This window comes from Manacus vitellinus, unplaced genomic scaffold (assembly GCF_001715985.3).
Source record: "Manacus vitellinus isolate BGI_N305 unplaced genomic scaffold, ASM171598v3 scaffold_62_pilon, whole genome shotgun sequence".
Classification (NCBI taxonomy): Eukaryota; Metazoa; Chordata; class Aves; order Passeriformes; family Pipridae; genus Manacus; species Manacus vitellinus.
In genome coordinates, this window is record NW_021940704.1 from 3,239,800 (window position 1) to 3,267,196 (window position 27,397).

The following is a 27,397-nucleotide window of genomic DNA, read 5'->3' on the forward strand; positions in this document are numbered from 1 at the left end:
GCAGTGGAGCAGGAACAGCCTGGCAGTTTGAGGCAGAGTTATCAGTGGCACAAGATAATGAGAGGGGAACCAAATTGTCCAGCAGAAAAATCTCCACTGCTGCAAGAAGTGAAATCAGGGGGCTCTGCAAAATGTATGATGTCCCCATGTCACCACCACCTGGTTTGTGGGCCCTGCTGAAGAGCAGGGAAATGCTCAGTATTGATTGCGTTTAGACTTTTGGCTTCCTCGTACTTTCACTCTCCAGATTCAGCCAAAAATAGGTTATTACTTCAACAAGGTCAGTTTCCCCAATGGAATTGTGGAGTATTACGTGGATAAACATGGGAGCAGGAGTGGAGAGTTCAAGGTTTACTGAGTGTCAAGAAGCTGCGACCACAACAAGGAGGCTGCGGTGAGAAAACCCACAAAACACAGAAATCAAAGCAGCCATTAAAAAGACAGTGTCATAAAGGGGAAAAAAAGGGAGTGCAGACAACAGAGTGAATACACGTCAGAAAATGTGAAATGTAGGAAACTTGGAGATGAAAGGAAAACCCTTGAAAGGGAAATTAATGATAAACTGCTTATTATTTTGTTGTTGTTGCTGCTCTTTAGTTGTTACCCAAGAAAGATCTTAGAAACAAGAGCAGCTCTTCGGTAAAGGAGCAGATTAAACCAAATACTAATGAGGAAGCACTTGCTGAGAAACCTCCTCAACTGGAATCACACACAGACATGCTCCTGGTGCTCCCTGCGCTGCTGCAGGAATGCGTTCCACGCATCCCACGTGGATATTTACATCAGCAGAGCCAGATAAACCCTGATGGGAGCCCAGTGAGAGGTGACTGATAAGCCTGACCCATTTTGGAGAAGCTTCCCAGTGCTTCAAACTCCAGGGAAGGCCAAGGAGGCAGGAAAACCCTTTACCTCTAGGAGCTCCTGGCGTGAGCATCTGTCCTGAGCCAGAGGCTAACCCGGCCTGGGCTCCAGCAAAGCAACTCTTTATCAGTTCTTCCTTCACTGGGGAAGAATTAGAAGGCAGAAGTGTACTTAATCCCAGTCAATAAGGTTTTTTGGGAAGGTAAATCCTGTCCAGAGTTGCTTCCATTAAAGAGATTATAGTTATTAAGGTAGTTGAGGAGAGCTAATGAGCTTTTGGATTTAAGGCTGCTAAGCATCCTGATTTAAAAGTTTGGAGTTAAACAGTGCCAAATAAATGATTTTGCAGGGATTAAGGATTTACTAACAGTCCTCAAGGTCAGAAACGCAGCTACTGAGTGGGGCTACTTTGAGCTGGGAGTCGCTGCCAGACCGCAGTGAAGCCTTTGAGCTTGGGAGTTTCCCTCCATGCCGATCACATTCCAGCACTTATCCCTGTGGATTCTATTGGCCATCTCTCTGCCCAGCCGGGAGGTGGCTCCAGCAGCCCTGTGATTCAGGTATTCCCCAGGAGAGGGCACAGACATCCGCACAGAATTCCCTGGCTCCCTGCACATACCTGCACAGCCACCACTCCATTGTAGGCAATTCCCAATTTACTTGGTGCGTTAACACCCAAAATGCACAGTTAGACATGAAGGAGGAATCCAGCACCTGTTTCTTCTCCTCCTTGAGGAATTTCAGCAGCATTAGAGCCACAGGAGTTGGGCTCCCTGCTTCCACAGCCTTCTGGGAGCTCCCTTTTGGAGCCTGGAATCTCAGGATGGTTTGGGTTGGAAGGGACCTTAAAAACATCCAGTTCCACCCTCCACTAAACCAGGTTCCTCCAAGTTTATGCAGCCTGGCCTGGAACATTCCCAGGTGGAAATCCCTCAACAGGAACAGCACCTGTTCCAATCTGCAGATCCATCCATGGGGATTTTTGCTTATGGATATGTCTTCATGGATTCTCATTCACACTGAATTCCTTGTTTCTCTCCCATGGCTGAGCAGGCTTCAAGATCTGTCCTTTGTTGAGAGAGAGGGAGCAAAAAAGCTCAGATTCATAAAGCAACTTTGACTTTTCCCAACCCCACTGCCCTGCTCTGACTAACTCATTTATTACTCAGTAACCCCTACTAAGGGTTAGCATTTACTATAACCCTTACTCAGGGTTGTTACTCCAAAGGCTACTGGGTTTTGTATCCCCCCCCCCCACTCCCCTAAAGAGCAGGAAAATACAGTTTCCAGGAGAATGCTCCAATCTACGTGCTGTTTGCAGGCAAGGGAAGCTACAATTAACACATCTTTCGCCTGAATTTCCCCCAAATGTAAACTGCAGCTTTATCAATTGTAGTCAGTGTTAATGCTAATAATCCAATTAAATGTAAGGCAAGTCTAATTAAGGTAAATGAAGGATTTCACTGGCAACATTAAGAACATTTAAAATTAGCAAGAAGGAAAAAAAGGCTGTGAAACACCTGGGGACTGAGTATACCCAAGAGCCAGGCCTAATTTTTTGCCTTAATAGCTAGAAAATCCCCATTTTTAAGGTGCACAGTGCAGTGGGAAATATTGATCAGGGGCTCAATAACAGGTCTGGGGTCTATTCTGGGGGTTCACAGGCTCATCCTGCCCCAAGTGAGGATGGAGAGCTCAGGACCAGCATCTCCTGCAGGTCCCCTCCTTGTTACTCAGCTCCCACAGGAGTATTAAAAACCTCCAAATGCTTATTTTCAGACTGATGACTGAAATAGCCTGCGCGGCTCTGCCAGGCAGATTTAAACTATCCACATGCATCTCCCAATGCAAATGGCAGCCTGAAGCACTTGGGAAAGCCTTCAAAACATCAAATCAACTCCTTTCACCTCATGTCTCACCACTCTGCAGATTTAATTGTAGGTTTGACTGTTGCTGCACAGCTCTAAGTAAAGTATTGATTCCAATCTCGTTCATAAACACAAGGCAAGTTTTCTGCACCTGGAATCCCCCTCTTCCCTGAGCATTCTCCCACCTCACCTGAGTTTGCCAGCACTCAGAAAATGTAACAACTCACCTTGACTTTTGAATTAATGACTAAAAAGAATGGGATAAAATAGCATTTTTAAATTACACCCTCAGCAGTGGGGCTGCGGATTCGTCACTCAAAAGCCACCAGGGAAATCTCTTCACCTGGAGCCTAGATCACCCACAAAGGTTGGACTAAGCTCCTCTCAGAGGCCAGAAGCTCTGGTTGCTCCTCAGGAAGCTTTGCAGTCAGCCTGGAGTCACCTGTGGTTGAGACACAAACAGCTTCCCAGGAGAAAGAAAACGCTGAAGATATTTGGCTTTAATATCTAAAGATATTTAGGTTTATGTATAAAGAAAAATCTAATTAAAAAATATCAGAGTAGCACAGTGTAAAGAAGACACTAAGTTTTAACACAGCTTCATTAGTAATAATTTTTGGGTTGTTTTTAAAGAACCTAGGCAGTGCTGCACCCCCCAAAACCATTGAGGCCACCCAGTTTCTCTCCTGTAAAGGAAGGGGAAGTGGCACCACATTCACTTTTAGATAAGCTCATTACTTAAGATCCTTTAATTGACTTCACAATTCCAAGTGTGAAGTTGTTCTTTGAGTTAATTAATAAACAATGATCAGACCAGCCATTTATCTACTTTAAAAAGGCGAGGTGTTTATTTTTGTAGGGAATAAAAATAAATTGTAATACAAGTGAAACTTCCTGGGACAAATACATTTAGAGAGGAAAAAACCACAGTGCTTCTCTAGAGATGGACAGTTATTTTTTCAAGCAGTGCACAAACTAAACTGACACACAGGGCCATCATGGAACGTTCTGGAACAGGGGGTTTCACCACCCACAACTTACACAATTGTCCCTCAGCAGTGACACAGACAAACAGCAACACTGACATTTCCAGCCAGCACTACACACAATTTTGGGAATGTTCCTACAAAGATCAGTTTGTGGATGACAGGGAAGGTCCATCTGGGCTCGGGATGGGATCCAATGCTACGAGTTACTCCAGGAGTATCTGCTACATTAAATACAGATGCATTTACAGAGAGAAATGGTGGGAGAGACACACCACGCACTGCCCTCCTGCCCCGCTCCTGCACTGCAGAGGGGCCATTAAATTAATGTAATTATTAACTGGACGTCAAGTTAATGTAATTATTACAACACCTGCCCCAACAAATGATACCGACTGCTGCTGGCACCCACCTGGCTGCCTGAACATGGACTTAACATAACCTAGTCCCTCAGCTAATTAATCAAGCTCTGGGTAGTAAATAAAACTGGTACATTCAGAGCAGCTTCTTCCCCCCAGGGAAGTGCCTGGATGTGCGTGAGGGCTGGGATGTAAACAAGGAATAACTGGGTTGGTCCCTACAAAAACAACCCCAGCACCCAGAGTTGTGGGACAGGCAGGAGTGACACAGACACTGCAGGAATTCTCCTGGTCCCTCATGGATATCCATTACTACACTGTGCCAAGGAATGATCCTTTGGGTGGTGACCCTCAGGGACTGAGGCTGCCCAAGGACCAGGCAGCAGTGCCTGGAACAGGAGCTCTTCCCTTGGAAATGCTTATCCTGTGGGTGCTGCAGCTTTGGGAGCTCCTGCCAGGGCTCTGTGTCTCCAAACCTGCTGGGAACAGCAGTCACAGGGCTCTTCAGCATGGAGATTCCAACCTGTAACCCCACAAGGTCTCACTCCAGGTGGAAATCCTCTGAAGCCCACCTTCAGCTCCTGGCAAATCCTGCTCTCCAGGATTCCAGAAGCTTCCTGAAGAAACTGAAGACAAGCAAAGCTTCCCAGCTGCCTCTAAGCAAGTGTCCTCCTCTATCCCAGGCATTTTTGCACCAGCCACACTGCAGGGGGAGTTTTCTTCCGAGGACTTAACTCAGCCAACCACTAAGCACAGGAACAGACCAGGCAGCCAGGAGGAAACTACACCTAAACCTTTAACAGACTGCTTTTTCTCACCTATTAAGAGGCCAGTGGAGAACTAAAACTATGGACAAACCCATTATTCCCTTTTTTTTCCAGCAGACCAAACAGCACCCATTGCATTTTCTCTGCCAACTGCAAAACAAAACACAGTTTAAGGATCCACCAGAGTGAAGTTCACATTAAGACATTTCAACTGAGAAATGAAGTTCCACAGGTCCCTCTTCTACTTCAAAGTAGTAGTTTTAACATAGAATGTGACCTACTGCAAGGTTACACCTGGTTGTAGCAGGAGGGACACTGAGCACAGGCAGGAGGGTCCTGGGGAAGCCTTGGAGGGACCTGGTGGAGCCAGAGGAGCTCCAGAAAAGAACAGCTTTACACAAACAGAGCCCACCCACAGCAAACCACATCCCTTCTCCCTCCCAGTTCTCCCAGTCAGAAGAATCCAAATGGAAGGAAGTTGCATTGTTCACTCAAGAGCTCCAAATAAAAGCAGGATTTCTGACCTCAGGACGCAGGGAAACTCCACTAGGAATAAATAAGTCACAGTAACTCTCATACAGGGCTTGCTGAAGCAGATTCCTATGTAACAGCTTTTCCACTCCTTTAACACTTCCAGGAAACAGAGAATCAAGTCAGCAGGGCGTTCCATGAGGAGGGAACATAGGCTTCTTGGAATGCTTCAGGAAGGAGATCCCACCTGACCTTCGTTTTTGGTCTTCAAGCACCCCAGAGTTACCATCAAAACTAAAAAGCTTCTTGCTAATGGCTTTTCAAACCAATAAGCTCATGGAAAGCCAGGAAAGCCTGGAATCTTTTCCAGCTTCATAAATTACAGCACCAGCATGAATGATTTTTAATACACTGGAGGTTTGACCAAGTCTGTACACATTAAATGCAAGAGGTTTAAAAAGAGAGGACATGAATTTTTGTATTTCCAAGTATAAAGTCACCCATTGTTCTGTCACTGAAGTCGAAAGCAGAAAGATTACTACAAGCTTACTAACACTTGCAGGGTCTGAAGTGACCTGGTGGTGGTAACACACACCTGTAGTAACATTGTAGTCAAGAGGATTTGTAGAGATCAGGAATAATTAATAATAATTAAACTTTCTCAAGGTAATCTGTGGCAATTCCAAAGACAAGGCAACGTGTAAACATTTACGGAATCCTCCTGCAAGCTGGTTTTACACAATAATTAATCAATGGCATGTCTAAAACCTTCAGGAGTCAGTCAAAACCCTCTACAATTCTGTATCTCTAATGAAAATTAGAGATATTAAAGATATTAAAAGAACTGATGATCTCTAGAATACTTGGTCCTAAAAAATGCCTTTCTGGGCCTCATTTCCCATTTGAGATTGCTCCAAGAAGCCAGTACCTTCTTGTACCACCTGGAAAGAAGAGACAGAGGCTGATCTGTAAGTCATAGCTGGGGCAGCATTTCGTGTGCTTGGTTTTTAATCAATCATTTCAGCTCCCACTCCTTCCTTGAAAACAACTCTATTATTTGCTTTATGACTGACAACCCCCCAGTATTAAAAAACTTCCTCTTTGCCATTCCAGGCAGTGAAGGAACTCTGTGTTCTTGGCTCTTGCCCTTTTAGAGTCTTTTGACATGCTTAATAAAATAGATATTTTCTTACCCAAAGTGAGACACTCAGGGGAGTTTTTGGTTGTTTTTTTTCTACTTTACCTTGAAGACCAAACTTCACCCAGTGATTTCACCCTGGGTTATAAACACAATGAGAGGCAGATATTGCATTTTATGATGCTATAATGGAATGTTTCTACTTCTTACTGGAGATTGGGAAGGCTCACTTCAATATTTGCTTCATAAAAGAGAAAAACTGATTTTAAAACTTAACAGTAGCACCAAAACAACAGTTTCAAGAGCAAGCAAAAAAGCATCCTGAATTAACTGCACAAAGGGACTCTGTGCAATTAACCACATCTGTAGAAGCTTGTCCAGAACGTGGAATGTGGGACAGTTTTCCTGGGGGTGGAACATCCTCCACCTCTCCCTGGCCATGCTGTGATCTCAGAAATGCTCCTCAAGCCTTGGCCTTGACAAACAGCACCTGGGCTGAACCCTTGAGCTCTTCAAAAACAGTCTGTTCCCAGGAACTCTGCTGGATAATGAGCTCCTGGTTTTTAACCAACAGCCTTGGAAACTGATTTTTCTTGCCTGAACAAGTTGAACAACATTTTTATTGATTTTTAAACATTGTTTATTGATCTCGCAAAGAACATTATTGACCCAAATTGTGGTCAGGATGGAAAATGACTGTGACTAAAGCCAACTCAGGGGTCCTGAGTGAGACCCTTGGAGCTCTCCTAGACCACAGGTGGCTGCACCAGCATCTCCCTTGGAGCAGGACACCTCTCAGAGCCACAAAACTCTCAAGTTTGCTCTACTTGGAGGAGCCAGGGCTGAAACCTCAACCCTTTGCCTGCTGAGAACATGCAAAGGCATCCAACACGAGTCCTTCACTGAATTCCAGGGGAATTTCTCCCAGGGATATACCTGTACACACTCCTTTAGGGCTGTGGGATGCCACAGCAAATGGACTGGGAATGTTGCTCTCCTGGATTCTTAAGTACTTTAGAGCTGTAAGGAAGTTCAGCCTCCAAGGGAGTTGTGCTTTTAGTAAATCCTCCAGGAATCCTTTGGTAAATTGTTTACCTCCAGCTATGGATTCAGTGCTGTTAAGTGCTGCTTATGATTCTATGAAACCTTTAGGCCTAAACTGTTGGTCAAGCCCAGGGCCCAGTTTGGCAGTGTGGTCTACTCTGAACCTTGTGCCTCCACAGAAGGCTCTCCCTTATTCCTTCTTATCCTGACCCTTTTCCATCCCCAGCCTCCAGGTGGATAATTTTTGGTTGGTTTTGGTTTTACAATGATTGATTTTCTCTTTTAGTGTGCTTTTTCTGCGTGTGCTTTAACCATGTATATGAAGCAGTAGAGTGAACCTTGCCAATGAACTTGGTCACACTTCTACTGTTCCATGAAACCTGCTTTTGCTGGGTGTTCTTTGAGGGACCTTCAGACACTCATTTGTGACAGGGACACCCATTCCTTGGGGAAAAAAGTCCTTGTTTCTTTACAGGGCTTCTGTATAGATGCAATACATGTCCCTGTTTTAAACCTGCAACTTTGAACTGTATCTCCACTTGAGATTCCAGCACATGGAAGACTCCAAGTAGCATTAACAAGCCCTGGAGCCACAGCCATGTCCCAAGGTGTTCATGTTCACTTCATGTTCCAATGAGGGCTCACACCCCAATTTTCCTTTTGTCACAAAATTACCAAGTTCATTGCCATGAGAGACACTGTTCATCTCACCACATCTTGATGGTACAGACAAAACATCCCAGCAGTCCATGTAACTTTAACATCCAAGATAACATTCTCTGTAATCACTCAGCAAGTGATAAAATCATTTTAGGCCCCATTTCAATAAGAGAACATAGCTCATCTGTAATTGCTGCCTCATCAGTGGATGTGGAGAAAGCACATTGATCCCAGCTTAAAACGGAGTTACTGTCTTGCTTCAGCTTAACCAAGACCATAAAATAAGAGAGAAAAGTTCCACAGAAATGTTTTCCTATCTTTTCTCGTTTCTAATCCTCCCTCTGGTCAAAAATCCATGTGTTACAGGCTGACTCTGGCTTGCTGCAGTAAATGAGGACCATAAGAACTTATTCTTCGAGAGGTCAGCTTAGAAAGAAGCTACTGAACTCAGGGGGATCAGCAAAGATCCTGGGGAGGCTGTAGCAGGTAAAAACCTCCTTAGAAATACTGACTACAAAGACCCAACACTACACTTTACACTACAATAATAAAAACAGCACATGGTGTGGCTGGACATGAGAGCAACCTCAGAAAAAGGCACGGGGGTTTGGTTTTGTGTAACAAAAATGCATAGGAAACAAAAACTGAGTCAGTTCTGCTACAAGGTGAGGGTCCATGCAGAGAGTCATTCACAGCTAAGAAAGGGTGTTGGGGGTTTTATCATTTTAAGATGAACTGGAATTTTTTATCATTTTAAGATGACCTTGTACCAGCACTGAACACAGACAGATTGCATCCTCTCTCCTCTGGTTACAAACACTGCCCAACTCTCAGCATTATTTGGCCAGGATTTCTTCCAGCTTCAAACACCAGTGCTGGCAGGCAGCCACAAACCTTAAAACCACACGTGTTTCCACCAAAACCCGAGTTTACACGAGCTCCAGGAGCCTCCTGGTCAGCTCTGCATCATTCCAGCTGCACAGGGATATGTCCCAAACCCAACCTGATCCCCCAGCACACCCTGTACTCACACTCAGCTGTAAATGGGGGTCTGCACCCTGTGGGGTCACCCCACCAGAGCCTGCTTCACCCAACAGTTCAGAGCTCCTCACTGGTGCTGAGCATTCCCATCTGACACCTCCGTGGAGGCACCAAGATCCTGGTGGTGGTGAGACAGGTTCTCGTTGTGCTTCAGGTCCACAGCTGAGCCCCCAGCCCCAGGGGAGGTCCCGTTGCTCAGCACAGGGGGTGCTGCCCCTCCATAGTCCTGAGGAGTGTTGGGCATGGGGGCTTTGGGAGCAGCATGTCCTGCTCTGGGGAAGGAGGAAGCTTCACCAGGCAAAGGACCGTCAAGGAAAGGAAGTTTCTACACAAATAAAAAGATGTTAAAAAAAATTAATAAAAGGTACTATTCACAGGTGTCAACAGTGTACAAAAAATCAGCTGTCAACACAAAAGCCCTGTGCCAGTGCCTCTTTTCCAGCACTGAAGTCCATGGGCACAGATCTTTACATGTTTGATACAAAGACCAGAGTTTAATTCGGAAAGCTGAAGTTTTCAGCATCCACATTAAACTGGCAAAGGACAGTGATAGCCTTCTCACTGGTATATTTTCAGATGTGTTTTTTAGTTTGTCTATGGGTGTTCTGGGTTTTTTTTAATACAAACAGCAAATCTACTGCTAGCAGAGCCTTGTCATTTAACCCCTCATTTTGCCCAGCTTACTGAAACAACTCTCCAGTGCCAATATTTAAACCCAGATACATTGGCCAAAGCCTTCATGGGATTTGAAATACTAAAGAAATATAAATAGCCTCACGTTTTCCAGTTCAGATGCATCGTCCTCCAGCTGCACCTTCTGGCTCATGCAGCTCAGCAGATGATCCAACACACACTGTTTTGGGTGCATCCCTTTGTCAAAGCGATTGTACATCCCACACCAAAACCTCAAGAACAGGGCAGGAAAAGGGAATTAGGAGGTCACTTGTGCCCTACTGCCAACATTCTGTTAAGAAAAGAATTTTCTTCAAGAATTCTTTTAAGAATTTTCAACAGCTTGTGGTAGGTAATTGATTGCAAAAAACCACCACAGCCTTGGATTATGAAATTCTGACTCAGTGGGCAAATTTTCATAAAGTTAAAAGACCTGACAGTAGGTATTAGAATAGGATGAAAATACACTTTTTTTTTTCTATAGCAGACTTACTGGAGACTTGGGCAGCTCGCCTTCAAGTCCTCTTTGCCCACCAGTAACCACATACAGCACTTAAAAACACATTTGCATCCCCCTCTCCCTCAGCAGGGACCAGACACAAAGCCAAACTCACCACCTCTTGTAACACTCTGGGCAAGCAACCAGAACACCCTTCTTGGGAAAAAAACCCTGACTGCATCATCCTGGGTGTGACTGGGCACCAAAATTCCTGCTTGAAAGACTTTCTTAATATATATTAAAAAGGAGAAAAAGAGGAACTTTCTCAAACAACTGTCTAGCCTATGACTTACATGTGACAGAGCAAGCAGTCAGGGGGTGTGTGGTTCTATCTTCATCTGAAGTTATGTTTTTCCTTGCCTTTCCTCACCCTCTTTCTCAACCCCAAAGAAAAAAATATTAAATTACAGCACCTGCACTTATTTAACCATTACCAGTGGACTGCTAATCTCAGTTTATGGGTAAGGAATGGAGGGGAAGGGTAAAACAAACCAAGCTGATCAGTGCAAATTTATTTTATTAAACCCGAATTATCAATCTACATCATAATGAAAGAAATCCCCCCTTCTTAAATGAGCAACTTACTGGAAACTGAAAGGCAGTGTGTTTGGTTGAAGTTCTTTGTAAGCTGTAAACCCTCTGTACAAAGGATTTCTCAATTCCTGCTTCCTCTGTAAGAGGAAAGGCCACAGAGAATGGGTCTTCTCGAAGATTCTGTCAAGTACAAATAACATCTAATCACTAAAAAAAAGAGGCAAGTGGATTAAGAACTCTTAACTGTTCAGAGGAGAATTAGATTAAGGAAGCTATGAATTATTTTTACACATTATCTGATTAATTACATAAACGCAAGATACATCCCTGAGGAACATATAATCCACCAGCCAATCCAGAAGGGCTTACTATGGTCCAAATTAAAACATCTGTCTTCTGAGATATAATTTTTTAGCATCTCTCAAGACAATGCTACCCTTAACCAATCCAGAGTTATATTAAAACACACAAACACATCCAACCTGCCCCTTTCCTGACATTTCAAGTCACTTCTGGCTCTATCAACTACCAACTCACTTGAGATCCTCACGCTCCTTGTGGCAGGTCCCAAGGAAGTTGCCAAACTGGCAGGAGTAAACATGGTCATGGATTTCCAGAAGGAACCTCTCATTGAACTCAAAGGAGCAGGGGAACTGCTGCATGAGCTGCCAGACACACTCCACAAACTGGGTGAACACGGGGGACACCTCCTTGGGGTCCCCATCCAAGTGGCCACACCTGGAGAGATGTAAACAGGGTTAAATCCTGTGTCACCCAACACAAAAAGAGCCCCCTAAACACTAAAATGGGAAGTCTTCTTCCAGTTCTTCAAGCTTATGGTTTGAACTCAGTAAAAGTCCTGAAAAACAGCAGCTGAGATCTTCCCTCAGGAGATAATTGCAAAAGAATGAATCAGAACCTTATTGATGGCACAGGCTGCCCAGGGCAGGGGGGGAGTCACCACCCCTGGAGTGGATGTGGCACTTGGGGACATGGGGGTGGGTTAATGGTTGGACTTTAGGATCTTGGAGGTCTTTTCCAACATTAATGATTCTGTGATTTTATGATTAGCACTCCTCAAATAATACAATTTTTCGGGTAGGAAAACACCCAGAATTCAGACAATGAATTCAAGCCTATAATTCTGCAAAGTAATAAAAAAACACTGATGAAATAACAGCCCTGGAAGATACTGGCTTTATGTCACCAACTCCAGTCTTTTCCAAATCTTCTCTCCCCTCACCTGTATTTTCCTTTACATTTTTCCTGGGAGCGCTTAAACCTGAAGACACTGTATTGGTTTCCCAGTCAAGTCCCACCCAGTCACTCCACCCAAATAACCTGCTCCTCTTACCTGTGGGAGAACTTGTGGCCCATTGCAATCCACTCCTTTTCTATCAGAACCTGCAGTTTCAAAAGAGGGATTAAAAAAAAGAGCATTACTTTGGTTAAAAAAGAAAAGTGAAGCCTTTGATGCTAAAGCCTAAAAAGCTGCTGACTCTATAGTTACAAGTATATCCACAGAAATCAATGGGAACAGTAATTGTGATTTACAGATTATCCAGTTACCTGTGCAATGGCATTGTTGGAATGAGAACTTCAGCAAGTCTAGTACTATTTTGAGGGAGCTTCTATGTTCTTAAAGTCATAATATATAAGCACACCGAGCTAAAAGAATTAACAGCTTAATATTGCCCTATGTGCTATTTAACTCACCAAAATAAATCAGCAGCTGGAATTCAACAAATGTTTAACACACAAATAGGAATATAAGAAGTACAGCTGTGTATTGAGGAGCTCAGGAAGAGATCAGAACAACCAATTTCTATTTTAAATAGAATCCCTGTGCTAGCTATAGGAAAATAATAAGGAAGCAGTGTTTTCCTGAAAGATGTCTCAAAAGGAACCACATGACTGATGCTGCAGTCATTATTTCTTGCTGGATCATATCTAAAGATCAATTCCTGATCTCATCATGCAGAGGCTTAAAGAACAGAAGGCAGGAAAAACGCACAACAGAGTTTTTCAAAGACTTCATTTATATTGCTTATCAAATTTTTTCATTCCTCATTAATTCATTTATGAATAACCACTGTCAGGGGACTTGTGCCTATAAACTCTTGTCTCAAGGGACAGCCAAGGATGTATCTGTGTTAGTAATCGCTCCTGTTCCTAAGAAATTCATGTCTCTCAGTTCATGCAGAATTGTTCACAGCCAAAGCCCAGGCAGATGTTTCCTATGCTGATGTAATTTTAACTGTTAAAAAAACCTGTCGTATAATCCAGAAGCAAAAATAATAATAAAAGTAGCATGGAATGTAAGGAAACAGTCCTAGCATGGGAGAAGGCAAAATTTGCATTGTTGTGATTCCAGGGATTCTTATATGGATCTCTTTTGAGAAAGAGCAGCAGCTCTTCAGGTATTTAACAAGGGACGACTGGAAAGGCACATCCCAGACTGCACTGTATTCATGGAGGGATGGCTGCAAAAAAGAAGAAGCCCGCACTAGAAGCAAACAGCCAAATTCACATGAAATGGCTTTTAAAAAGCTCTGAAATGAGGTAGATTTTACTGATATACAGGTTATACACTGCCTCGTGCTCGACAGTGAGTTCACCCAATTCGAAATCTCGGCAGATAAGAGACCTACATGACAAGCTCCTACAGCACTTTTTGGTGGATTGCAGCCAGAGCTGCATCCTTTCCTCATCCATCTCTTGCTGAAACCTCTCATTAGTGGCTCTCATGTGGACATTCAAGGAAACAAAGAATCGGGAATTGTAAATCAACCCCTGCCTTTTGTGCCCACAGAGCAATTAAAGCTCATTACAGAATCAAAGCTCCTTTATATAGGTCACCTCCTGCTTGTGCCAGGAAAGGGCCTCAAACACTTAATTAGCGCCTGTTTACCTTTCCAATGCAGGAAGCACTTTTTAGTTTTGAATTTTTAAAATTCCAACATTGGTGTCCTTACCATGAAGCCTTTGAAGGTCCTGTAGAAGGGGTCCAAGAGGAGCCCAGCCAGGGAGCAGACCTGGGCTGTGCGATCCCACCCGTCGGAGCAGTGCACCAGGACACTGGCCTTCTCCTCCCTCACAGCCTGAGGAGACACCACACACAGCACTTCAGCACCTTTCCAGCTAGACTTCCGAAATAAATGCTACCCCTTCATCTATATTTACCTAAAACTCCAGAGGAATATTTGTCACTTCTCATCTGGACCACGGAAATGCACCAATGTCTGTGGGTTGAACATCAACCCACAGAAACCCCAACTAGAACGAAATGCTGCACCGTGTCTTGGCAGCAACAGACTGGCAAGAAACAGAGCCTGTGATCTCAAGTACTCAGTCTCCCGAAGGGCCAAGAATTCTCAGTCTCCTCCTCTGAGGAAAGATTTGGTGTATGGGTAAAGAATTGGACACATGGAGATCAGGAACTTCAAGACAAATTAGAAGAGCTGATCCCAACCTCCTCCCATATGGATCATCTTCTTCCCCTTGTACCAGTGGCAGGAAAACACAATAACATTTTCATGCTTGCTACATGGGAAAATTGTAAGAGACAATTACTCTCACGACTCTTGCAATGTTATTTCCTGCACACCCTTTACTCCTCCTAAAGAGCCCTAGTGACTTCTCTCCTTTTCCTGACCTGCAAAGCCATGAGCTCTGCAGAAATAAGGATTGTGTACAATAGTCAAAATTAGTGTCCACATCACATAAATCCAGCAAATAAACTGGTCAAAACAATCCTGCCATTAAAGCAGAGCAGGTAACTGAATAATGAGCCCAGGGTTATGAGTTGTTTGCACTACTGGACAGAACTGCTTCTATTTAATTTTATTCACATTCTGTGGTTTTACCTGTTTCAAATGAGTTCTAATAAAGCCTCAGAAACCACTTGCTGCAAAACAGCACACAGGACAACACCCCAACACTTTGTCACAGCAGTGTCTAGGAGAGAGCCCAGCTGGATGACCCACTTATGTCCTCCAAGTTGGTTTGGAGAGCTGAGGCCAACCTGGATAGCAGTGTTTTCCCACTGTCTCTCCACCTTCCCAAATGGACAACTACATGTTTTTTAATTCACCTGCAGGCTGGAGAGCAGTTTTACCTTGGCAAGGAAGACACCTGCATCCATGACAGCCTTGATGTGCCGTAACCAACCCGAGTTCTCCAGCCCAGTGAGGAAGTCGCTCATGGAGGGGGATTTCATTTCACACACTAAGAACAAACACAAAGGAATGAGCTGACACCCTGTGAACAGCATCTCCTGCACCTCCTCATTAGCTCTCCACAGCCTGGTATCCTAACAGCTACATTTTTAAAGTGTCAGCAGCAACATCCTGTCTAAAGGACACAGAAATTACTGGTTGAATACTTAAAATTCATAACTAAAAACTGCTGGTTTGTTTAAGAACTTCAGGCTCAGAAAATATCCTCCTCTGTTTTTCAATGGTAACTCATTCTTTTCTCAGCTCAGTTTTTTCCAACAAAGCGAGTGTTTAGCGATCTGTTACTTCACTATAAATCACCATCACACTCACATCTACAACCCTTCCCTCAGCATCACAGAGATTTGAAGACAGGAGAGTTCTCATTTACAGAGAGAGAAATAACATGTCTAACCTTGAAGGCAACTCAGACGCTGTAATGAAACCCAGCACAGAAAATACTGACAGTAATTAAGTTCACTAACAGTCCATAAGCACCAGAGAGTGCAGTTTTATCACTACTGAAGAATATGGGAGCAATCAAGTGTTTATTCTGCCTTCTCTTCCACCACAAAATAAATCTGCCAGGAACAGGGAATTGAGGACTCCTACTTGTGATCATCCCCCTCTTGATCCCCAATGGCTCAGGTAAGTATTTCTTCTGCTCTGCTTTGCTTTTTCCCCTAAGATAACAAGGAGCTTAATTACCTGAGGTTCTGCATTTTAATATACTTATGTATTAAAAAATGAATTTATGTATTAATCAAAAGAAATCAGAAATAAATGACAGGTAAGAACGAGGTACATATGAGATTCAAACCTTTGGAAGATCATGCCAAAAATGTATGTCAAATCAGAGATTAGAAATTTGAAACTGTATTTCAAATCAGATTCAATTCAGATAACACTGAAATACTCCCAACTCAATATATCAAACCCCAAAAAGTATTTGCTAAACAACCTCTGTTAGTTTTCTTTCAACACCTCATGAAGCAACCATGAGACTTAGTTGCAAAATGTAGTATTTCTAATGTAATAGCCTTTTCCTTTTAATTTGGCACATTAATTAAGGAATGCTGTTAGTGTTGGCTGCTGGTTTTGAACCACTACAAAACCAAGCACAAGAACAAATCAAATGTCAAGCAGGAAAGCATTTTAACCACAATGGTACTTTCAGCCACTTCCACAGAGCAAACAAAGCAAGACACTGACTCTGCTCCCAGCACAATGCTGTGCATGTAGGATTTGGATATTTTTTTGTCCAAAAGTGGCCAGGGGTAGCAAAGGCCAGTCCCTGGGCTGTACCCACCTTCCAGGAGTTTCTGCAGGCTGCTCCTCATCACATGAATGTTCTCTATGCCAATGAATTTGAAGCGGATGTTCTCATAGTTGTCCTCGTTCTCATAGCCCTTCCCAGCAGCTCGGTTGGCCATGGCATTCAACTGCCAAATCCAAGGGAATGGGAGAGAAAAGGAAGGGAAAATTACAACACTCTACAGAAAGAAATCAGCCTGTTTTGCAAGACATTCTTTCTTTTTAAAATCTCCCAGAAAATGGACTGAACAAAGCTGTTACTCAGCTGTACTTCCCCACCTCCCAGACATTAATTCCCTAAAATTACACCAGTGTCTCCAGTCCATTACTCATATGCAGAGGCTCATTAAGACCCTGTCTAGAATTTCCCCAATTTCTGCTGTCATCAAAGCAGGCAGAGAGACACTGAGCCTGCCCTAACTGTGCAGCTACCTAAGGAAATGCAGAGAGAAGCAAAGGAAAGCAAAACTAGGAAAGTCATTTTTCCCAGTAACATACATACATGGTGGGATAGAAATAGTAAGAGAATTCCAAAGCTTTTCACAGACATACATGCACAGATGAAATAAAGCCACCTGAGGGAAACATAGAAATATTCAAGTTGAGCAGGAAGAATACAGCAACCAACTGGAACTGCAGAAAAGTAGAAAAGAAGCCAGTTGCCCTAAAAATTAACCCAAACAGTTCAAGAGCTACAGGAAATCTTGAGTGGTGACAGAAAACAGAGCTCCACCTCCCCCCAGGTTACTCTGGGCAGAGGAGGGATTTGCCTCCATAGAGAGGAGGGAAGGAAAAGTCAGCTATGGTACAGACATGTTTAAGACTATCAAATAACTCCAGTGTTTCAGTTCTACCATCCAAAGTAAGGTATGTGGGGTTTGAAAGAGAAATGTCACCAATTATAAATTATCCCCTTTTCATCAAATATCTTAGAACAAAATTGCCATCAAGGATGGATTTCAGGGGAACATCTCTGACACTGGAAGCTGCCTGCACCAAAAAAATCTGCAGTGATTGCTATAAACATATACATCATTACAGAATAGGTGATCTCAGGAAATGTCGCAGTACAAAAAGGCAAAATAACACTGGAACAACAGGTGAAACATTCCCCATTTTCCCCAAAAGACTTTTCCCTTCTTGCCCTTGCCATAGTTTTAACTAAATATGCAGTGTCTATAAAATAACTGCAATATCTGAACAGTGAAGCAGGTTCTCAGAAAGCTCGATTTCAAAACAGTCAGTGCACTTTTAAATCTTTGCATTTAAATACTTGTGTGCTATGAAATTCCTTGTGTTCTAATTTCCTTACACCAACACTTCTAATCCATATGCTTACAAGAGAATCATTTGATTTGGTTCTTAAATTCAGTTCCTCGAGGTGACAGTCATTAGAGATTGAATTTTGCAAGTATTTTATCAATATCCTCTTAAATAAAACCCTCAGCTCTGAACTTCTGGCCCCAAACAGTGGCTATGGACCAGAAGAGCTGAAGTGTATTAAACTCCAAGCTGCACATCACTGGTGTTACTTTTAAAAGGTAAAAAAATGGAGGAATTGCTTTTCTCAGTTGTTATCAGATCCCACACAGCCGCACTTCCTGCCAGGTCTGCCAGTAAATATATAAATAATAGTGTATCTTTTTAATATTTATATATATTATAATTTTTATTTTAATATACAATATACAATTTATTACATATTATATAATAAATAGAACAATATAATTTATATTACACATATAAAATAATATACTTATATATATTTATTATATGAATAAAAAATATTATTTATCTGTATGTATAAATATATATATGTCAATTGCTTTTCTTAGTTGTTATCAGACCCCAAACACAGCCTCACTTCCTCCCAGGTCTGCAATAAATACATTAAAAAATATTTTAATATTTTGTATTTTTTTATACTATATATTATATATATATATAATAATATATATAATAAATATAATAATATAATTTAGTGTGTAGAAATATAAATAATTTCTCCAAAATATATGTAATTGATTATATAATAAAACATTTTATAATAATAAAATAAATATTTTATATAAATATTGTTATTTATAAATATATATTTATGTGTATATAAATAAAAAGTCCATATGGAGTCTTGTTTATTTTTATATATTCAAATAAATAAATAAATAGATAGATAAATAAGACTCCAGTGCCATGAAACTGCATTCTGAGGCTTCTTCCCAACTCAACACATGATGGACTCTCTGCAGGGATATGCCACAAACTTCAACCCAGGAGACTCCAGGAGTGCCAGATCCCAACAGCACTTAACTCTGCAGTAATATATCCTGAACCAGGTGACAACTCTGCAGTTATATATCCTGAACCAGGTGACCCTGCATCCCTGATCCCACACAGCCTAGAAAGCACTGGCAGAGTTGTTACCCTGGAATATTCTGAACTGGAAGAGAACCACAAGGATCATCTCATACAGGGACTGACCCCACAGCCTCAGCATTAGCACCACACTCTAACCAACCGAGCTAATCTCAGTTGTGCCAGAGTAACCTGGAACCAGCTTTACTAATTCAGACATGAGGTACCGAAGCAGCCCAGAACCCCAGGAAGGTACCTTTGGCCTTGTGTCTACAACATACATGAAGGGGCTCCCGGGGTTGGCCTCTCGGATGGCCTGGAGCATCTGCTCGTCCTCCAGGCAGCGTGCGCTGAACCCGGCCAGGGGCTGACTGCAGCGGCACAGGGCAGCCTGCAACACACAAACACAGCTCACCCACAGCACCCCACACGGGATGAGCATTGACCCCACAGACATACAGGGTGAGCCCTGACCCCATAGCACCTCATACACACACATGGGGTGAGCACTGACCCCACACACACACACAAGGTGAGCACTGACCCCACAGCACCCCATACACACACATGGGGTGAGCACTGACCCCCCAGCATCTCATACACACACAGGGTGAGCACTGACCCTACAGCAACTCACACACACACAGGGTGAGCCCTGACCCCACAGCATCACACACACACAGAGGGTCACCCCTGATCCCACTGCACCTCTCACACACACAGGGGGTCAAACCTGATCCCACAGACCTACACACACACAGAGGGTCAAACCTGATCCCATAGACCTACACACACACAGAGGGTCACTCCGATCCCACAGCACCTCCCACCCACCCCAAACACCCACTGAATGGGTGTTAATTGTGTTCTCTTTCACTGAAAAACTGCTGCTAACTGGACCCACACAAACCTTACTGGGCTATTTCTCCAAGCGAGAGGTTTGGGAAACTTCATTAAGTAGAGAGGCCAAGAAACCTCACAGTGTGCTCTGCCTGATGATCAGGATCCCAAATGTTAGCAGTCCACAGAACCCCAGAATCCCAGAAGGGCTTGCTTGGAAGGGACCTCAAGACCACCTCATTCCACCCCCTAAGCAGTATGTTCCACCTTCCACTAGCCCAGGTTGCTCCAAGCCCTGTCCAACCTGGCCTTGGACACTTCCAGGGATCCAGGGGCAGCCACGGCCTCTCTGGGCAACCTATGCCAGGGCCTCCCCACCCTCACAGGGAAGGATTTATTCCCAATATCCCATCTAACCCTGCCCTCTGGCAGTTTAAAACCATTCCCCCTTGTCCTGTCACTATGTGCCCCTACAAAAAATCCCTCTCCCTCCTTTTCATAAGGCACTGGAAGGCCATAATTTCTCATGTTTTCTAGTTGGTTTCTATTTCCAAACCATTCTTTTCCACAGTTTTCCTTCTCAGTTGTTACTGTTCCACGCTCAGAAGTGCACTGAGTATGCTTTAAGTTGCCAGCACAACTCCATGCAGTGCCCAGGTCAAGGCACATTTCCTCAGGAAAACAACAATTTGGCTGTGACAGCATTTTCCTCACATCAGCATCTAAAACACTGCTGAGGCAGCAAAGTTAAAAAATTTACATTCTGGTCTTCAGTGGAAAAAAACAAAAAAATGAAACCTTCACTTATTGTGACCTAGTGGGGATTTATTTCAGAGTGGTTCCTCCTCTTCAATACTAATAAAATCTAGCTGAGTTAACATAGAACTTGGTAAAACATTATTGAATATAGCTAAACAGGAGATTTAAAAGCCCTACATCAGAAGGAATTGCTGAAAGTTGATTTAAATAAAAAGGAAGGTTGGAAAGTTTGGGCTTTTTGCAGAGCTCTGGATGCACCCCAAGTGTTTGTCTTCGGCTTATTCTGTGACTCAGAAAGAACTAATATTTAAAGCCATTAAGAGAAGCACAGTTCTCAAATGTCTCAAGTCTAATAATTATCTCATTATTTCCTGTCACTAGAAGGGAACTGGGCAAAAAGGGGAACCCTCGCTCTCACCCCAAGCCAGCACTAACATTGTTTTCCTTATACAAGTAAGAAAGCACCGGAATCCGCCCTCGGCTTCTGAACTTTGAACTTCCCATCACCACTGCCTTGGAGGCAGCTCGAGGCACCACGATTTCTGGAGGGTATGTGCTGCAAACCTGAGTGAGAAGAAAGAAAAAAAAAACAGATATTAGCACTGAGCAATTCAAAATCCATGAAAAATTCATCTTGAGCTCAGGACATTAAGATTTATTTAGGAAAATAACAGAGTAATAGGTTCAAAATAAAACAATGTGAAGGAAAGGATCAATTTTAAAAGTGAACCTAGAAAATGGACTGCACTGCACACAGCACATATTAAAAGAAGTTCTTTAAATTCATAAATTTTATGAAAGTTTCCGATTTAGAATCACAGAATGGTTTGGGTTGGAAAGGACCTTAAAGATCATCTTGTCCCAACCCCCTGCCATGGGCAGGGACACCTTCCACCAGCCCAGGTTGCTCCAAGCCCCATCCAACCTGGCCTTAGACGCTTCCAGGGATGGGGCAGCCACAGCTTCTCTGGGCAACCTGTGCCAGGGCCTCCCCACCCTCACAGCCAAGAATTCTTTTTCACAAAAAGAGAAAGTAAGAACAACTATATTTTAAAAGTTCCCTCTAAATCTTATTCTGAAAAGGAGTTACCAGCAATCAGGAAGCACCCTCAGAGACCAGCTTTATCCTTCCTCCTCAAACCAGTACAGTCTCTCAGCATAGACTTCACAGATGAGCTCCTCCCCAAGCCTGGCTTTACATCAGGTTTGACAATTTAAACACACAGGCTGGAAACCCTGAGGAAATTCTAAAGCACTGGCACTTGAGAGTTACACTTGAGCAAGTACAGCCTCAGAGTGATTAATGATTTGAGCTGCTCACATTCAGGTGCCTTAATCAGCTACTGGAAACAGCATCTCTGCCATCACATCTCAATTCAGGCATCCAAACACATAGCCAGGTAAAATGAGCTGTCACTTCTGACAGCACAGGCTTGTATTTCTTCAACCCAAAGTGTAACAGCAAAGAAAGCTGCCCAGGGAAGAGAGTGGGGAGCAGGGGAAGGGATTCAGGACCGAATATGTTGGATTCTTCCTCAGAGTTGCCTGTTTTGGCTTTTTGACAGCCAGGTCTGACTGTTCCACATTAGAAGAAATAAAAAGGGAAATAATGTGTAACAGGATTTTGAACAAGCTTGCTGACAAATGCTGTTGTTTATTGTTGTTTAGATTCAAGATGGCCTTTCAAAGAAAATAACAGCAGCAGCCAGTTTGGACTGAAATGACAGAAAGGCTTTATAAAGCAGAAGATCCAACCAAGTAAGCAAAAGAAGGTCTGTTTTTCTCCTTCCCTCCCTAGTCCCTCTCCACTCTGCCTCACCCCCTACCAATCCAAACTGCTGCATTTATTTCTCTCCTACACATCTGTCCCTAGTCAGGTGGGACAGGCTTCAGAAATACCAAAAGCAGCTAAGGGTACTTCAGGCTTTTCCTAACAGATGGTTTGCCATTTCTCTATGTAGTGGTTTGGACTTTGTTTTCCCCCAGAGGCTAAGAAAAGTGGTAGACCCCAAGGGGTGGAAACCCCTGGAAGTTTTGGAGTTCTGTCCAATGGGCGCTCCTGCAAAAATGTCAACATCCCACAAGCTCACCGGAAGAGATGAGTTGTAGTTTTGGTTGTTGAGGAGAGGTGGCCATGTTGTAGAGCCACGAGGAAGGGGCTCTGAGCCCCTTGGGCCCTCTGGGGCCTCCCAGCCCCTGGCTAGGGGCTGCGGGGACCTGGAACAGCATAAAGCTGGGCTAGGTGCCTGTAGTTATGCCGGGAGATGTTTTCTCCATGGGCGCAGAGCAGCAGCCGGCACTGACCAGAGAAACGGTGGCAGAGAGCCAGAGATAAGACCTGAACTGAAGGAGCAGCAGAAGCAACATGCAGCACCAGAGAAAGGACTCCTGGAAGGAGAGCCGAGGAAAAGAGAGCCAGCAGCCTGAGAGACAGAGTTCTGGGGGTAAGACTGTACCAGCCCCCCAAAACTCCTTTGATCCCTCTGACCTCCTGAAGACATGAGCACCGGAGTGAGAGAGGAGCCTTGAAGCTCAACAGCACTGCCGGAAAGGACTAGGAGAGCCAGATGGAATGCGGGGGGAGTTGACCTTGGCTCCCCCCCCTTGCACTGCTGCCACGGTGGCAGCCTGAGAGACAGGGCACAGAGGCCCTGCAAGGAGCTGAGTCTCCTGGAGATACCAGACCGTCACGAAGACCCCCCTGTGTCTTCGTGATATGACGTGGTGATACGACCTTGTCTGGGGTTACGAAGCCCACGGAAGACCCCTCGGTTGTGAGGCGATGGGGCCGAGAGAGGTTGGATACCTCCCTCGTGAGTGCTGGCAGAAAGCCAGCTATCAGCTGCTGCATGCATGTGAAGAATACAGACTGCTGCCTCAGAAGATGCTGCTGTTCAGAGACTGGAAGGGATCTGTCCTTCTTTCCCTCCTGGACTTTTATTTGGAGGGGAGAAGAGATCTGATCCACTGTAAATACTATATGTCATGGTAGAGATAGTTGTGATCATGTGTATAATGTGATATGGTATTTATTTGTATAGTCATTGTAATATATTCCCTTTCCCCCACTTTGAGTCTGGTGTGTTTTGTCTGGAAAAACCCATCTCACATTAGGTTGAGATGTGGGAGGGGGAATGGAGCTAGGGGATTGGATTTTGGGGCTATCTCAAACCATGACACTCTAGCAGAACAATTCTCTGGTCCCTTGCCAGGGGGATCAAAGCAAACCAAGGTGACTCTGCAGCTCTTCTGTAGTATCATTATCTGCAACTTCCCATCAAGATGATGCTGCTTAAAAACAAGAGAGCTCATTCCTCCCCAGAGGCAGCAGCAGAGTTGCTCTGTGTCATTAACAACAACAAGGAGATACTGCATTAAATGGCTACTTGGGGCAGGAATTACCTCGTAGTCCTTGTTAACATCCGTTATTTCCCAGTAGTCGTTTGGAATTCCCATGCGCTGGTAATCCAGTTTTAAATCAATTAGTTTCCACCCAATTTCCCGGTTCTCTTTAGACATTTTAGGATTGTAAGAGAAAGCATAAAGTTCTTCAGGTTTCACTGGGAAGAAGAAAGAAAAAAAATTAACTATTTAATAACTAAAGAGATGCAAAGACATACAGAGAGGCCAGAACTTCTGGAAATCAATCGTTCAGTGCTGCAGAGAAGAGTATTTGAGATATTTAAAACTTCTCAACCCCATATTTATAGGATTTTGGTCAGGGTAGTACCAAGTGCTGACAATTCCTCCTGAAATCCTCAGGAATTTCCAATACTCAGTTCCCACATGCAAGGAAATAGGCTTACAACATTTTGTTAGAATTAATTCTAAGTCTGAAGTGGTAATTTTTCCTGAACAAATGATTTCCTCCTAAATTCACTACAACAGGCACGTTAGATGGGATTTATGTCATAAACATTAACCCATAAATGACAACACATATTAAAAGATCTATTTTCTGTGGAGAGTTCACACAACAGCTCTTCCACACCTGAAAGTTCATCCTTCAACAACAAGTTCTAATCCTGAGAGTTGTCTGAAATGTTACTTTCAGCCCAACAAAGGCTTCGGGCTGGGTCTGACAAATGGCCATTTACCATCCCAACCTCCTTCCCTCTCTCCATAAAATGCAAACCCAGCCAATAACTCATTCAGCTAACTCCCAAGGCAGCAAGTGCTCCAGAGACAGAGGGAAACCTGTCAGGGGCTGATAAAGCAGGTAACCCCTAGCTGTCCATCACTCTGCCAAAAAACCATGAAGGGAACACACACTGACATTTTTTAAACCAAAAACAGAGCACTCAAAATCCTTAAGTAGAAGAAAAGAAAGAGTTACAGCATTTAGACAAACAACTACAAGAAACTGGTGTGCTCCCCTGCAGTGACACCTCCCAAGCTTCAAGGCACTACCTAAGTCTCTAATTTGCAAAACTCAAAGAACAGGGACAGCTTTTAAATGTAACACCAGAAACCTGCCAGATACAGCATAAGAGTTAGAACTGCAAAACTAAGAAAACGCCAAAGAGCACAAGGGGGATGCTGGGAATAGACACAAGCCTTAATATCAATTAAAAAAAAAAACTCGGCAAAACCCATTTCTCCTACAGGATTTCCAGCCCAGTCCTGTGAAGGGCAGCAAGAAGCTGCCTGGTGCCATCAATTCCCCTCCCTCAGACTAGTGACGTAATTTACAAATTGCAATTACAAATTACATCCTTGTAATAATAACACAACTCAGGTTCACTGAAGTAGCACCCCAAAAACAGAGGCAGAAGGCAGATAGGAACTCAGTGGAATGCTGTGCTGTAAGAAGAACAAGAAGCCTGAGGATTCAACTATGATGGAATAAAAAGCTGGAGCCAGAAGAAACCACAGGCTTTTGAGGATGTTTTGCTCACCCTCTTTCAGAGTGACTCCAAGTCAGGGCAGCCTGGGTGAAACACAGGGTGTCACAGCTGAGCAAACAGTGCAGAGCAGCTTAAACATGCTGCTGGAAACAAATCGAAGATGACAACGTTTAAGGCTTTATTTGTGGGATTCCCGAATTCTGGGTCAGCTGGAGAGGGCAGAACTGCACACAGAAAACAGCCAGGTCACATGAATGACTGACAGTGGCCAGGGATGGGATGTGACACTCGGTGTGAGTGACATGAGAAAAAAGCCTGGTACAGACTCAGTCAGGCAAATGAACCTTTCACAGGCCTCAAGAAGTTCCTTGCGGAACACCAGCTCATTCCCACTGCCACAGGATCATGGAACAGCCTGGATTGGAAGGGACCTTAAAGATCATCCCTTTCCACCCCCTGCCATGGGCAGGGACACCTTCCACTAGCCCAGCTTGCTCCAAGCCCCGTCCAACCTGACTTTGGACACTTCCACAGATGGGGCAGCCACAGCTTCTCTGGGCAACCTGTGCCAGGGCCTTCCCACCCTCACAGGGAAGAATTTCTTCCCAGTATCCCACCTAAACTGCTCTCTTTCATTCTCCCTTGTCCTGTCACTCTGGGTCCTTGTAAGTAGTCTATCTCCATCTTTCTTGTAGGCTTCAAAGACTGTGTTTAGTTAAGCAAATGTCTTGCTCTCTACTTCCTGAGCCCATCCTTTGTCTCTGGTGGGAGAAGCTGATTTCGACTCCACATCCTGCACTGAGAGCCCAAACCCAAGCTGGGGCAGACAGAGCTTCCCCAGGGCTCAGCCCAGCATTCCAGCTTAGAGAGCTCCAAGAATTCCCAGAAGAGACTCCCACTCCCAATACCTGGCTGTGAGAGCTTGAGCAGGGAGGTGAACACGTCGTGGCAGTCCCGCTCCTGCCCCAGGACAAAGTGAGCCACGTGGAAGTTCTTGCAGTGGATAAGCAGGGGATACCCAGCTGTGGTCAGGGGCAGCTTCTCCACACTTGCAATGTGGTGATGCAGGATCTGAAAAACAGGGAATAAACAACATTTTTCAGATAAGGCTGCGAGCAGCACAAGCAGAAATGAAGTTTCTGTAACACAATCAGCTACTTATGCTTCCTGCAGCTAACTAGCAGCAGAAAATGAGATTATTTGTGATTATTTATCAAACATAAACACACAGACTGCACCTAAAGGCCAGGTAACTAAAGCAGGACTGAAAAAACACAGATGCACAGAAATTACTTTCAGAGATTGACGTGCAGCTTGGTTTACCTGGTGCACTTTGCTTTCCCACTCTCATATGCAATATATTCTGTCATTCTCACTTTGCTTTAGAATCAATAAAATAGGCTCATTTCAGTGCTAATTCTGCACTTACAAAAGCTGTAAATTCAAGTTTGGTGGCTTGGTATATTGAGTTTGAGAGAGGAAATTACACAAGTTTTTTATATTCCTTGAACTGACACTAATTCCATGAGTGAACTCTATCAAGTCATGCCACCATTGTGCTCATTTCCTTCCAAACCAGCTGTTGGTATTAAAATGCTATAAAAGGTCATTGGAGCTGTGGAACTTCCAAACTTGTTTATTTTGGATATGAGAGCATGTAGTGACAGGACAAGGGGGAATGGCTTCCCACTGCCCTCTGGGCAGGATTAGATGGGATATTGGGAAGAAATTCTTGGCTGGGAGGGTGGTGAGGGCCTGGCACATGTTGCTCAGAGAAGCTGTGGCTGCCCCATCCCTGGAAGTGTCCAAGGCCAGGTTGGAGCAACCTGGGCTAGTGGGAGGTGTCTCTGCCCATGGTAAGGGGGCAGGACTGGATGATCCTTCAAGTCCCTCCCAAACCAAATCAGCCTGTGACATAAAATAACTTTTATAGGTGTGTTTACACAGCCCCAGGCACCACAACATACCCATGTTTCCTTCCTGACTTCAGCAGAAGCCTCCACGTAGATCAGGTGCGTGGCTGTCAGGTACAATGTCCCATTGGCCACCTTCCTGTTCGCATAGCGATCCAGCAACTTCACGTTCTCAACCTGCAACATAGAAAGAGGATGAAAAAACTACAGAATCCCAGAATCATTGAGGTTGGGAAAGTCCTCCAAGACCAT

The 27,397-nt window shown here is 43.9% G+C and overlaps 1 protein-coding gene across 1 annotated transcript; it reads right to left on the bottom strand.

Annotated features, from left to right (window-relative positions):
• Positions 1–636: 636 nt before the first annotated feature.
• On the bottom strand, positions 637–27,397 carry MTMR8 (myotubularin related protein 8). Its single transcript, XM_029963740.1, is given in 13 exon segments — positions 637–9,520; positions 9,974–10,100; positions 10,952–11,080; positions 11,438–11,638; positions 12,255–12,304; positions 13,876–14,001; positions 15,018–15,127; positions 16,427–16,559; positions 19,043–19,177; positions 20,821–20,949; positions 23,788–23,945; positions 26,141–26,303; positions 27,200–27,397. Coding segments are annotated over 13 exon segments (1,917 nt in total). The 3' UTR covers positions 637–9,262.